This window comes from Pogoniulus pusillus, chromosome 37 (genome assembly GCF_015220805.1).
Source record: "Pogoniulus pusillus isolate bPogPus1 chromosome 37, bPogPus1.pri, whole genome shotgun sequence".
Lineage (NCBI taxonomy): Eukaryota > Metazoa > Chordata > Aves > Piciformes > Lybiidae > Pogoniulus > Pogoniulus pusillus.
The window spans coordinates 2,416,054-2,428,749 of record NC_087300.1 but is presented as its reverse complement, the minus strand read 5'-3'; the positions used below and the strand labels follow the sequence as shown (position 1 = coordinate 2,428,749).

General features: G+C 62.9%; 1 protein-coding gene across 1 annotated transcript; it reads right to left on the bottom strand.

Annotated features, from left to right (window-relative positions):
* Positions 1-1,004: 1,004 nt before the first annotated feature.
* On the bottom strand, positions 1,005-11,172 carry LCK (LCK proto-oncogene, Src family tyrosine kinase). The gene is made up of 13 exons (XM_064172374.1): positions 11,100-11,172; positions 7,008-7,114; positions 6,819-6,900; positions 6,644-6,734; positions 6,417-6,515; positions 6,191-6,294; positions 5,953-6,102; positions 5,410-5,562; positions 4,252-4,431; positions 3,767-3,843; positions 3,313-3,466; positions 2,318-2,449; positions 1,005-1,207 (listed from the first exon to the last, which is right to left on the bottom strand). Exons 2-13 carry the CDS (start codon positions 7,107-7,109, stop codon positions 1,005-1,007), a joined length of 1,527 nt encoding a protein of 508 aa, XP_064028444.1. The 5' UTR covers positions 7,110-7,114; positions 11,100-11,172.
* Positions 11,173-12,696: the final 1,524 nt, after the last annotated feature.

Genomic DNA, 12,696 nt, shown 5'->3' with positions numbered 1-12,696 from the left:
AACCATTTGCGGAGGGGCGGGGGGGAAGCAGGGGACGGACTCGCAGCCAGGGAGAGGGGCCAGGTGGGCGGGCGGAACCATTTGCGGAGGGGCGGGGGGGAAGCAGGGGACGGACTCGCAGCCAGGGAGAGGGGCCAGGTGGGCGGGCGGAACCATTTGCGGAGGAGGGGCGGGGGGGGAAGGTGCCAGGTGCTGCTGTACCAGCCCGGGGGAAGGGGGGGGGGGGGGGACGGGGACGCACAGGGTAGGAGCCTCCAGCTGCGCCCCAGCTTGTCCTGAGCCGGTCGGTAAAGGGGAGCCGTGGAGGTGCCGCTGGGCTGGGGGCGGTGAGAGAGTGGCCTCACGCCAGGAGGGGCTTGGTGTCGGCGGGGACCATCCCCCGAGGGCAGCATCTCATGGCGGCCTGGGCAGGGACCTTTATTTCCCAAGGCTGTGGTGATGGCGGTGGTGGGACGGGGGCTGCAAACGCCGTGCGGGGAGAAAGAGCATCCCACGGCCCAGAGCTGGGCTAGCCCTTGCGTGTGGGAGGGTTATGTGCTGTCCCCAGGGTGCTGCAGGAGGCAAGACCCAGCCAAGAGAGGGGCTGGGGGGCTGGAAGCTCAGGGCTGGTGTGGTGGGCACCTGCTGAGCCCCACACGTCCACCAAAGCCCCCCGACGTGTACCAGCCCTCTGCTCTTTGTAGTCACTGGTTGGCTGCAGCCATCCCATCAGCTCCTGCAGGGGGTGAAATCCTCTGCTCCAAACCTCTGAAGCCCCCAAAGATTTGAGGCTTCCAAAGGTCTGAGGCTTCCAAAGATTTGAGGCTTCCAAAGATTTGAGGCTTCCAAAGGTCTGAAGGCTCCAAAGGTCTGAAGGCTCCAAAGGTCTGAAGTGCTTCACATCTTTACTGCGGAGGCTGAGGTCTGCCAGCATCCCAGGGCAATGTGTATGGAGTCCTGTGGGGAGCTGATGCAGGGGGAGCAGCCCTGGGCACCCCAGCACCAGGCTGTCCCAGGTGGAGTCCTCATGGCTGCTGCTGGTACTGCCCCTCGGTGGCGGTGAAGAAGTCCTCCAGCACACTCTTCATGTACTCAAACGTGGGACGCTCCTCAGGCCTCTCCTTCCAGCACTGCACCATCAGTTCGTAGAGCTCCTGGGGGCAGTTGTCTGGCTGTGGCATGCGGTAACCCCGCTCCAGCTTCTGGATCACCTCAGGGTTGGTCATCCCTGTGAGGACGGCACGAGTGGCACTGAGTTGGCACTGCCAAGGGAGCACACAGGGTTCCCTATGCTTTCAAACCCCGTGGGAAAGCTTCCTCCTTCTCCCCAACAGCCAGCAGATGGAGAGGGCTGATGGTGCTGCTGGGCTCTGCTCTAGGGAAACTTCACTTGGAGTATTGCCTCCAGCCCTGGGAGCCCAAACACAGCACAGATCTGCTGGAGCAGGTCCAGAGGGGGGCCACAAACATGATCAGAGCAACTCTCCCTCAAGGCTGAAGAGAGTTGTTGCTGTTCAGAGAAGAACAGGCTCCAGGGAGACCTTAGAGCAGCCTTCCAGTACCTTGAAGAGGCTACTGGAGAGGGACTGCTTAGAAGGGCTTGGAGTGACAGGACAAGGGACAATGGTTCACAACCGCAGCAGGGCAGGTTTAGGTTGGATCTCAGCAAGGAGTTCTTCACCATGAGAACAGTGAATCACTGCAACAGGCTGCCCCAGAGATGTGGTTGAGGCTCCATCCCTGAAGCCATTCAAGATCAGACTTGCTCTAGCTGCCTTGCAGGGGGGCGGGGGGAGGGGGGGCGTTGGACCAAGATGCTCTTTGAAGCCTCCCTTCCAGCCCGGTGAGCAACCGGTGAGCACTGCCTCCGAAAGCTCTTGGACGGCAGGACACCCGTGTGTGCCCGTGTGCGTGTGGCAGCGCTGGGAGCCACGGCAGGGCTGGCCCGGGCGGGCGGGGGCTGGCGGCAGCGGTGTGCGTGCGGCGCTGCATGCACACAGCGGCGCCGCTGCGCCTGCGCCGGGTGCCAGCCTCCCCTCCCCGCCGGGTGCCAGCCTCCCCGCCCCGCCGGGTGCCAGCCTCCCCTCCCCTGCCCGCCGGGTGCCAACCTCCCTTCCCCTGCCCGCCCCGCCGGGTGCCAGCCTCCCCTCCCCTCCCCGCCGGGTGCCAGCCTCCCCTCCCCGCCGGGTGCCAACCACCCCTCCCCGCCGGGTGCCGGCCTCCCCTCCCCGCCGGGTGCCGGCCTCCCCTCCCCTCCCCGCCAGCCTTCCCTCCCTGCCGGGTGCCAGCCTCCTCTCCCCGCCGGGTGCCAGCCGGGCAGCCGCCGGCGGAGCCTGACCTGGATAGGGGATCCGTCCGTAGGTGACAATCTCTGTGAGCAGGATGCCGAACGACCACACGTCGGACTTGATGGTGAAGGTGCCGTAGTTGATGGCCTCCGGCGCCGTCCACTTGATAGGGAATTTAGCCCCTGGCAGAAGAAGAAACAACCAGCAGGGGAGGAAATAAAACCTTAAGGCAGAGCTGGCAATGTCCCTTCTCTGCTTAACCTGATGTGACAGCCCTGAGCCAGCCTCTGGCCCCGCTGCCTGCCTGCAGCTGGGGCTGGTGGCAGCCACCTCCCCTGGCCCCCCGCTCTTTGGCTGGCCACAGAGCCCCCGCGGTAGATTGGCACCCCCGCGGTAGGTTGGCACCCCCGCGGCCGGCCAGCAGGCTTGTTCCGCCGGGAGCCGCTAGATAGGGCTGTGACCCCACAGGAACCGGGCTAGGGGGGAGGGCGGGGGTCCTGCAACCCCCCTCTGGCTGGAGGGGGCAGAGATGGGAAGGGGAAGGGGAAGGGGAGAGATGGAAAGGGGAAGGGGAGAGATGGAAAGGGGAAGGGGAGAGATGGAAAGGGGAAGGGGAGAGATGGAAAGGGGAAGGGGAGAGATGGAAAGGGGAGATCGAGATGGAAAAAGAGGGGAGATGAAGATGAGGGAGAGAGATGGAAAGGAGAGGGGAGAGAGATGGAAAGGAGAGGGGAGAGAGATGGAAAGGAGAGGGGAGAGAGATGGAAAGGAGAGGGGAGAGAGATGGAAAGGAGAGGGAGAGAGATGGAAAGGAGAGATAAACGTCAGGGGATGAAGCTGGAAGGGGGAAGAAAGACCTCTGCACCCCTGCTCCCCTCTGCCAGGGCTTCACACCACTCTGCAGCTCCTGGGACACCGCAGGGACCCCCAAGCAGGGCTGCAGGGAGGTTCCTTCTCCCGTAGCACCGAGCTGTGTGCACCCCACGAGTGGGGCGCAGTATGGGGGGAGCCGGGGGGCTGAGGCAGAGGGGCCAGGGCCACGCACCCTCGCGGGCCGTGTACTCGTTGTCCTCGATCAGCCTGGCCAGCCCGAAGTCGGCGATTTTGCAGCAGAGGGCATCTGACACCAGGATGTTGGCAGCCCGCAGGTCCCGGTGGATGTAGTTCTTGGCCTCGATGAAGGCCATGCCTTCAGCAATCTGCAGTTGATGGCAATGAGACTGGAGGTTAGGAAGAAATTCTTTCCAGTGAGGGTGCTGAGATGCTGGCACAGGTTGCCCAAGGTGGGCTTGGATGCTCCCTCCCTGGAGGTGTTCAAGGCCAGGTTGGATGAGGCTTTGAGCAGCCTGCTCTGGTGTAAGCTGTCCCTGCCCATGGCAGGGATCTTTAAGGTCCCTTCCAACCCAAACCATGCTGTGATTCTAACAGCTGGGCAGACCCAGCTCCAGCCCTGGCAGAGCTCTCTCCCCCAGCAGCCCCACAGCTCTGCCCCCACTCACCTGGGCAGACATGTCCAGAAGTTTGTGGATGCTGAGCTTGACTCCTTCTGAGGTCTTGAGGAAGTCCACGAGGCTGCCTGCAATGAAAGCAGCAGGTCTCAGCACGGGCAGGGGCACTGCATCTACTGGGGGCTCAGTGTGGTGGTGGCAGAGTCACCAGCCCCTCACTGCACCACCAGATATGTGGCTGAGCAGCTCACAGCCCCCAGAAGAGCAGGTAAGTGTGGACAGGCAGGAGACCACCCTGCCTACAAGGTTCCTTTACCCCCTGCCAAGGCTGCCCCCTCCCCAAAGCTCCCAGCTGGTGGAAGAGCTGTGAAGGAACAGCAGAGCACAGCCAGGCAAAGGATGCTAAAAGCAGCTCCACAACCAACAGCCAGCCCCTGGCCTCTGGATGGGAGCAGCCAGGATCTGAAAGACCACAGCCCTGCACAGCCCTCAGCCACCCCCTCCACACACGGTGGGCAGCAACTGGGTGCCCTCACCCTTCTCCATGTACTCGGTGATGATGTAGATGGGCTCCTTCGTCACCACGGCGTAGAGCCGCACCAGCCGCGGGTGCTGCAGGTTCTTCATCAGGTTGGCCTCTGCCAGGAAGGCACTGGGTGACATGCTGCCCTGCTTCAGGCTTTTGATGGCCACCTTCGTGTGGCCGTTGTAGAAACCTGCAGAGAGATGGGGAGGAGTGTGAGGAGACAGAGGGACACCCCCGCCCCATGGGCATGGCCAGGGGACGCCTGGCAAGAGCGGTGCCAGCCATGGAGACAAGCGTGGGAGCCACTCCCTGCAGCATCCCAACCTGAAACTGCACAGGGGAGAGATGTTGGAGGCTGCAAAGGTTGGCTGAAGGTGGGCAGAGGAGCCTCCTGCCCTGGAGGACTGTTGCAGTGGGCTTTGTGGACAACCACGGCTCTGTGGTGGTCACCTCCTGGGCCAAGCTCTGTAACCACATCTGAACCCCCCAGGCAGACACTTTCACCCATGGCTGTCAGCCACCAGCAGGAAAGGAAGCTGTTGCTTGATGGACTTTGAAGAGGAGGAGTGATTGGGGGTCAGGGAGGGAGTGAGCAGCGTTGCCCAAGCCTGGCTCCTGCTGGGAACCTGGAGGGGACTTTGCAGGACAGCCAACACCCGTGGGGGCAAAGGCAGGGACCTACCCCCCTGTGGGGCAGGATGGAGGGGAGTGGGGCAGCCCCAGTACCTTCCCCACCACTCACCCAGAGAGCAGGAGGTGCTTTCATGGCTGGGGGGCAGCACACTGGAGGCTTCACACTGCCTCTAAGTGCCCAGCTGCTCCCCGTGTTGCAGTGACAGCCACAGCAAGGCTCCTGCCCAGCAGAGCCCAGCTGCAGGAGGACCCAGCCCAGTGCTGGGTGCCTGCCCAGACAGTGCTGCAGGGTGCCAGGGATGGGAAGAGGGGAAGCTTGGACTGCTCTGGGTAAAACGGAGCTGCTCCAGGGCTGCTCCAGCTGCTGGCTTTCTCCTTTCTCCTAGGGCCCTGTGAAAAGCTGAGGTCCCATAGCTGGGGCTGTGCTGGCTGCTCCCTGAGATGCCCTGACCGAGGACACCACGAGGTCCGTCTGACGGTGCCCACGCCCGTGCCCTCACCCAGCAGGAAATGCCCCATTTCCCCCCAGGCTCACCCATCCAGACTTCTCCAAACTGCCCTGCTCCCAGCTTCTCCACCAGCTTCAGTGACTCCCGTGGCACCTCCCACTCATCCTGCCACCAGGGCTTCTGTGGCTTCTGGGTCCGGCAGGGCTTGCCCAGGCGGGTGCAGAGCCCATTGGAGCTGCCTGTGGCACAGGGACAGGGAGAGGCAGCATCAGGGTGGGCAGAGGGCACAGGGCACCCACCACAACCTGTCTGGGGCATGAGTAGAATCATAGAACACATCAGGCTGGAAGGGACCCTCAAAGCTCATCTTCTCCAACCCCCTGCAGTGAGCAGGGACATGGAATCACAGACTCATTGAGTGGTTTGGCTTGGAAAGGGTCCTTAAAGATCATCCAGTTCCAACCCCACCACCGTGGGCAAGGACACCTCCCACTAGACCAGACACCTCCAGCTGGATCGGGTTGCTCCATCCAGTTTGACCTCGAATGCCTCCAGCAGTGTGTCCTGCTCATCCCACCCCCATCCCCATCCCCCCCTGGCCCGGAGCAGCCCCTCCGTGGCACACATACGTGTGTAATACTCCACCAGCTCATGCAGGCTGCTGAAGGTGACCCGGGGGGAGATGTAGTAGCCTCCGTTGTCCATGTTGCGGATCTTGTAGTGCTTCACCGTCTCCCCCTGGGTCTGGTCGAAGTCCCTCACCGACAGCGAGTAGGAGCCTGCGGAGATGAGGGACCGTGTGGGGACCGCTCCGGTGCTTCCCGGTGCCTGCGGCAGGAGGGGGCAGCGCAGCCCTCGGGGTGGTACCTTTGGAGGTCTCACTCTCCCGGATGAGGAAGGATCCGTGCGTGTTGCCCGACGCCAGGAGCTGCCGCTCCGCATCCTTGCGGCTGATGTTCTTGAAGAACCACCTGGGGGCACAGGGCAGGTTGCTCAGGACACCTTTCAGCCGTGGGTGCTTGCGGGGGGAGCGCTCTTGGCTTCTTCCCCTCTGCCAGCAGCGCAGCTCGGGTCCTACTCAGCCCCTACTCACGGCTCAGGCTCCAGGCTGTTCACCATGGCCACGAAGTTGTAGGGGATCAAACCCTCCTGGCCAGTGGTGAGGGACTGCGCCTTCCACCACTCCCCGCTCCTGAAAGAGCACGGCAAGGTGAGAACCCCCCCAGCTGCCAGGACCCCCCCCTCCCTCCGGCAGCACGGCTGATGCCAGCTGGGGAGCTGCAGGGCGGTGCCAAGGCGGTGCCGCTGGCGCTCACTCACTCCTCCAGGACTCGCAGCTTCTCCCCCTTCCGCAGCTCCAGGTCCCCATCGTGCTTGGGCTCATAGTTGTACAGGGCCACCACCAGCTTATCTGGGAGGGCAAGTGGAGGGGCGAGGTGGCAGTAGCCAACTAAGGGGGTGTCCACAGCCACCCCCTGCCGCGGCTGGACCTTACCTTGCAGGGGGGAGCACGGTGGAGTCGTGGCCTCGTAGGACACCAAGGGGTCTTGCACCTCGGAGCCGTTGTGCATCAACCTCTGTGCCAGGACAAAGAGCCCCATCAGCCTTCCCAGGGCTGGGCTTTGGCCATCCCACGGCCACCAATATGGGGGGGGGAGGGTGTGTCCCCTTGCCCCCTCCTCACCTGGCGCTTGCTGTCAGGGTCAATGGGGTAATTGCAGTGCTCACAGATGTCGATGTTCTCGATCCAGTCCTCGTCGTAGTCTGAGCTGCAGCAGCAGCCCATGGTGGCTGCAGCGGCATGAGACATGGTGAGGGAAGCCTTGTGCAGCCCTGGCCCCAGCCTTGTCTCTCCTAGGGTGCCCATCCCTGTACCCAACCCTCCATCTGGGGTGTCCATCCCATACACTCAGCTGAACTGGGGGGCATGCCCTGACCCCCTGTCACCAGCTGCATTTCCTCCTAAGAGAAGTGAGGAGGAAAAAGGTTGTTCCTCAGAACAAAACTTCTGGCTTTGTTCATTAAAAACACTGAAGGCAACCAGTGCCCAGCCTCAGGCTTCCCTTCCCCACCAGCACAGCCTGCCCTTGCCTCTGCCACAGGACCACAGCACCAGGCAGGCTGGCAAAGCCCCTCAGGAGCACCAAGTCCAGCCTAGAACCCTGCTCTACAAGATTCACCTGAAACCATAGCCCCAAGCACCACAGCCAAACCACCTCCAGGCTGGGCGACTCCAGCACCTCCCTGAGCAGCTCATTCCAGTCCCTGACCACTCTCTCCATGAAAAGCTTTCTCCTGATGTCCAATCTGAACCTCCTCAGCCTCAGCTTGAGTCCATTCCCCCTTGTTCTGTCTCCAGTTCCCTGTGAGCAGAGCCCAGCAGCAGCCTCTCCACAATGTCCCTTCACCTAGCTGTAGACAGCAATGAGGTTTGCCCTCACCTCCTCTTCCTCACACTACCCATCCCCAGCTCCCTCAGTTGTTCCTCATCAGATTTATTCTCCAGGCCTCTCTCCAGCTTTGTTGCCCTCCTCTGGACCTACTCCAGCACCTCCACATCTCTCTTGTATTGCAGTGCCCAAAACTGACCACACCACTCGAGCTGTGGCCTCACCAGAGCTGAGCCCAGGGGCACAATCACCTCTCTGCTCCTGCTGGCCACAGCAGTTTTAATCCCAGCCAGGGATGCTATTGGCCTTCTTGGCTGCCTGGGCACGCTGCTGGCTCCTCTTCAGCTGCCTGGGCTCTGCAACCTCCCTGGGCAACCTGTGCCAGTGTTTCCCCACCCACACTGTCAAGAACTTCTTCCTAACATCCAGTTTTAATCTCCCCTCTGCCAATTTCAACCCACTCGTGACAAGACCTTGTCAATAGTCCCTCCCCAGCCCTCCTCCAGGCCCCCTGCAGATGCTGGGAGGCTCTCTGGGGCGGATGTGAGAGCTCTCCAACCCACGCTGCAGTCACCTCCAATTTCCTTCTCCCCTTAGCCTCCTCACCACACCTTCAGCCCCATCACTGTGCTCCTGCTTCTCCTGCACCAGGGATGTCCTTTAACACCCCCCCCCCCCCCCCCCATCATCCCTGCTCAGGGTTCCCTTCATCCTTGGCAGCTTGAATCATCAAGGATCCCCCAACCTTAACCGTCAGCTGTGGTGATGGTGACACAAGACTGCTGCAGGGCTGCCCCCCAAGGTCCCTGACACTGTGGTGTGGGCACTGAGGCAGCCTGGGAGTGATGCCAGGGGTGTCTTATGGGTGCTGGAAACCACCCCAGCAGCTCTCACCTTCCCATGAGTGCCAAGCATGGCACAGAGCAGGGAGCCCTGGTGGTGCATCAGGTAGAAAAAGGGACCCCACAGCCCTGGAAAGAGCTCTTCTGCAGAATCCTCCTTACCTACACCACCAGAGTTGAGCTCCACCAACACTTGGTCCCCAAACCCTCATTTCCAGCCTCGACCCAGCAGCTCTGGGGGCTCTGAGCACCATTTCCACAGGGCTGGGAGCCCCACGGTGCCAAGAGCCAGCCCAGGTGCCTCTGCCCCAGCACCCAAAGCCAGCAGCCACCTCTCTGCAACCATCAAGCAGCAGGAGCTCTTATCTGGCAGCATCAGAGCAGCTGTGAGGGTCCCTGTTCTCATCATGCCCTGCAGTGAGCCAGGTTCCTGGCACATCAGCTGAGCTGTGGCAGCTGCTTTGCTGTGCCATGCTGGCCCCTGGCACTGCCAGCACCATTTTCTCCTTGGTTTCCTGCCCAGGAGCCTTCCCATGGCTCTGGTTCCACAGGCACCCACTGAAACCCACCTGTCTGTGCTGCCAAGGAAGACACAACAGTTGGTGCCCAATTTGAGTTGGTGCCTGGAGGAAGAGCCTCACAGGAGGTCTCCAGTGGAGGGTGTGGGGTCCTCAGTTGGCACCACCAACCCCGGTGCCACCAACGCCTGCCATCAGAGCCAGCTTCCAGCCAGAACCTCCCCAGATCGTGCTGCCAGGGCTGGTTTTGCAGACCAGGAGCCCTCTCCCTTAGAGAGGGTCAGCTCAGCTCTTTTGTCACACACAGCAGGGACACTGTGCCACCTCCAGGTGCCCACCACCACAGCAGCCAAGAGGTGATGCCAGCAAGCAGGAAGCAGACGAGTGAGGTCTCCCCATGCCATGCAATGCTGCCTTGGGCACTCAGATGCTCAACCCCACCCTGGACACTCAGATGCTCAAACACATCTGGGCACCCAAAAAGGGCTTGAGCCACACCACAGTGCCCTGCTGCTGGCAGAAGCAGCAAGCAAGGCCTCGGTGATGCCCAAACAGCACCAACCCCGTAGAGGAGAAGCTCTTTCTGCCCCAAACCTGGCCGCAGCCCTTCAAACGCCTTGAGCAAAGGCAGGCGGTGCCCAGGAGGGGTTTTTCTGCCTTCCTGCCCGGGGCAGGGGTGGGATGGGGTGGGGTGGGAGGTGCTGCTATTGTGTCTGCTGTACTCAAGCCGCAGCAGTTTCCCCGCAGCAGCCGTTCCACCTGCGCGGCAGCAGGGCCAGGCTGGCGGCGCAGAGCCTTTGAAGTTGCCCTTTGCCGCTGCATCTGTGCAACCGAACTGCTCGGGCGGGGGCCGCCGGGGAGGGGAGGTGTGGGCACCCCTGCCTCATGCCCTAGGCAGGTGGCTGAGTGTGGGCAGGGGGTGTGCAGCAGTGCTCTTGCACGGCCTTGCAGGTTCCTCTGCCCAGCTTTGCTTGGGAGGGTGGCAGGACCCCCTCCTCCCCAGCTCCTTCTGCACAGCCTGCTCTGCCCGGGTCTGGGGGGGCTCATTGGCGAGGGTGGGTGTGAGGAGGGCTAAAGGTTGGGCTGAGCTCCTCCCTAAGGGCTTTTCAAGGCTCACTGCGGGGGGGGGGGCCCAGGATGTCCCTGGTGAATCTTGTAGAGTAAGGTTCCAGGTTGGGCTTGGTGACCCTGAGGGGCTTTTGCCAACCTGCGTGGTTCTGTGAGCCAGCTGGACACAGCCAGCCCTGCTCTGGGGCAGCCTCGCAGACGGCTGGGGGGGCACAGCCCCAGAGCTGCCCTCGCTGGGGGACCACAGCCCCAGAGCTGCCCTCGCTGGGGGGGCCACAGCCCCAGAGCTGCCCTCGCTGGGGGGGCCACAGCCCCAGAGCTGCCCTCGCTGGGGGAGGGGGAGGGTGTTTGCACCAAGACAGCACCAAAGCCAGGTGCATCTCAGGGGCTGAGCCTCCCCCCAGACTGGGCACTGGAGCCCAATGGACCAGCGTTCATCTGCTGCCTCCCCCTAAGCTGCTCTCGGCGCAGCATGGCCTGAGGGACAAAACGTTTACTTTGCCCTGGAAATGGAGGGGCACAGGGAGAAGCTTCCCAGAAGGGCAGAGGGCATTGGGTTGGCTGCTTTCACCCCAGCTGGGAGGCTGCAGAGGAACAGGGAGCACGACCCTCGAGCCCCCCACCCCCATCCCTGGTCTGTAAAACCAGCCCTGGCAGCACAATCGGGGTGGGGGGCAGGGGCAGTGTCTGGCTGGAAGCTGGCACTGATGGCTGGGGCTGGTGGCACACTGAGGACCCCACACCCTCCACTGGGGACCTCCTGTGAGGCTCTTCCCCCAGGCACACCTAGGGTCACCCACTGAGGCACCAGCACTAGCATCCCCCAGCGGAATGAGCCCCCGGACCCCGTTTGCATCCCCCCCAGAGGACGCACTGCAGAGCACAGCGGCAGGCAGGCGGTCCCCAGCTCCCGGAGCCCGGCGGGTGCAAACCCTCCCACCCCGAAGGGGGCTGTTACCTGGCGGCAGCGAGGCGAGGGACCAGCCGCTCTCAGACTCCCATGGCCCAGCAGCAGGGGCGAGGCTGGCGCCCCCCACTCACATCCTCTCCATGCCCGGGCAGAGCTCGGTGAGGCTCCGGGGGAGCAGTGCCCAGCTGCCCGCACTCGGGTGCGTGCTCCCCGCCGCCCTGCTCGCTCTCGCTCCCCTCCTGCCCTGGTTTCCTGCCTCATGAGCAAACTCTAGAGGAGCTGGTTCACAGCCCGAGCACAACCGCAAGAGCTGCTGACAAACCCTGACGGCTTCCTGCCATCCCCGGCACCCAGGGTCCCTGCTCTCCCTGCCCCTGCCCATCGCCAGGGCGGGCAAGGGCATGCCGAGCCCCTCGGTGGGCAGGAGAGCGAGGTGCCAGGGGCCGGGAGATGTGCTGCGAGGCACCAGCGATGGGCAGGGGATTGCCACCTGCTGCCCAGGCAGTCCCTGCTCACCGAGAGCCCTGGTACTCTGTACTGTCCCCTCTCCAGTGCCCAGCATGGGGAGACTGGCATTGCCTCCCTCCACCGGCCACCCCCAGACCCTCGTCAGACCCTACCCAGGTTGAGTGACTCATCCTGCACCCCTCAGCCCCCACTTTGGCCATTAACATTGGGGCACAGCAGACCTTAGCTGCCCGAGAGCCACAGTGGCAGTGGCTGAAGCCGAGGGGGCAGGCTGTGCCCTGGCCGTGCTGCCAGCTCTGTGTTTCTGGAGCCAGCTGGGAGCAGAGCAACCACAGCAGCATTGTCTTGGCTTTTGTGATCAAAGACCAAGCCGCAGGTACCTGCTGGCAGCCCTGCGGAGGCACGGGCAGGAAGCCCAGCGCTGCTGGTGGGGGTGTCTGTGGCAGCCAGGGCGGGGGGGGGGGGGCACCGTGGCAGCATCACCGGACGTGGCACCTACCCTGGCAGCAGCAGAGCTCCATCCCCACCGTGCTTCCCGAGAGAGGGGAGGTTGAGCCACCAGCCCCTGGGGTGTGCTGCAGCCGTGGGGTGCACATGGGGCTCCCCCCTCCACCCCGTGTCCTGCTGCTGCTCTGGGAAGGAGTGCCCAGAACTGCCCCTGGGTCACCCCAGAGCTTCTCCAGGTCACCCCACAGCTTCCCTGGCACTGCTTGCCAGGAATGTTCTGTGGAAGTCACATCCTCGAGTGGCAAATTGATTTGTGAAGGGTTTGCTGCTGCTGGAGGAAGAGAAAAGAAGCCAAACTCAGCCCTTTCTGGGCAGAGCAGCATTGTCAGCCCCAGCTGGCACTGCCCCCACGGTCCTCCCCTGCTCCCAACACAGTGCTGCAGAGGGGCAGAGATGATGGGGGCAAGATGGGTGGCACAGGAGCTGCCAAGCCCTGAGCATGGCCCCCAGCACTTCCCAGCCTCAAAATCAACCTCTCCACTCACAGCCCATTTGGTGACAAACATTTCCTGACACGGTGCAGCCAAGCACCCACCTGCTGCCAGAGGCACCCAGGCAGAGGCTGGCAACAAGGTCCCCAAAGCAGAGACATCATCTCTATGGCACAGCACCACCCTGCAGCAGAAACCAGTGAGGATCCACCCACCCTGTGAGCCAGGGCCCTGGGGAG

Excerpts from the sequence above, each read along its gene's own strand:
- LCK (XM_064172374.1), bottom strand. The coding sequence starts at position 7,109 with ATGGGCTGCTGCTGCAGCTCAGACTACGACGAGGACTGGATCGAGAAC. Across the intron at positions 5,563-5,952 it reads GCTGGTGGAGTATTACACAC|GCAGCTCCAATGGGCTCTGC; the intron begins GTATGTGTGCCA and ends CCTGTGCCACAG. Across the intron at positions 3,844-4,251 it reads CACCGAGTACATGGAGAAGG|GCAGCCTCGTGGACTTCCTC; the intron begins GTGAGGGCACCC and ends CTTTCATTGCAG.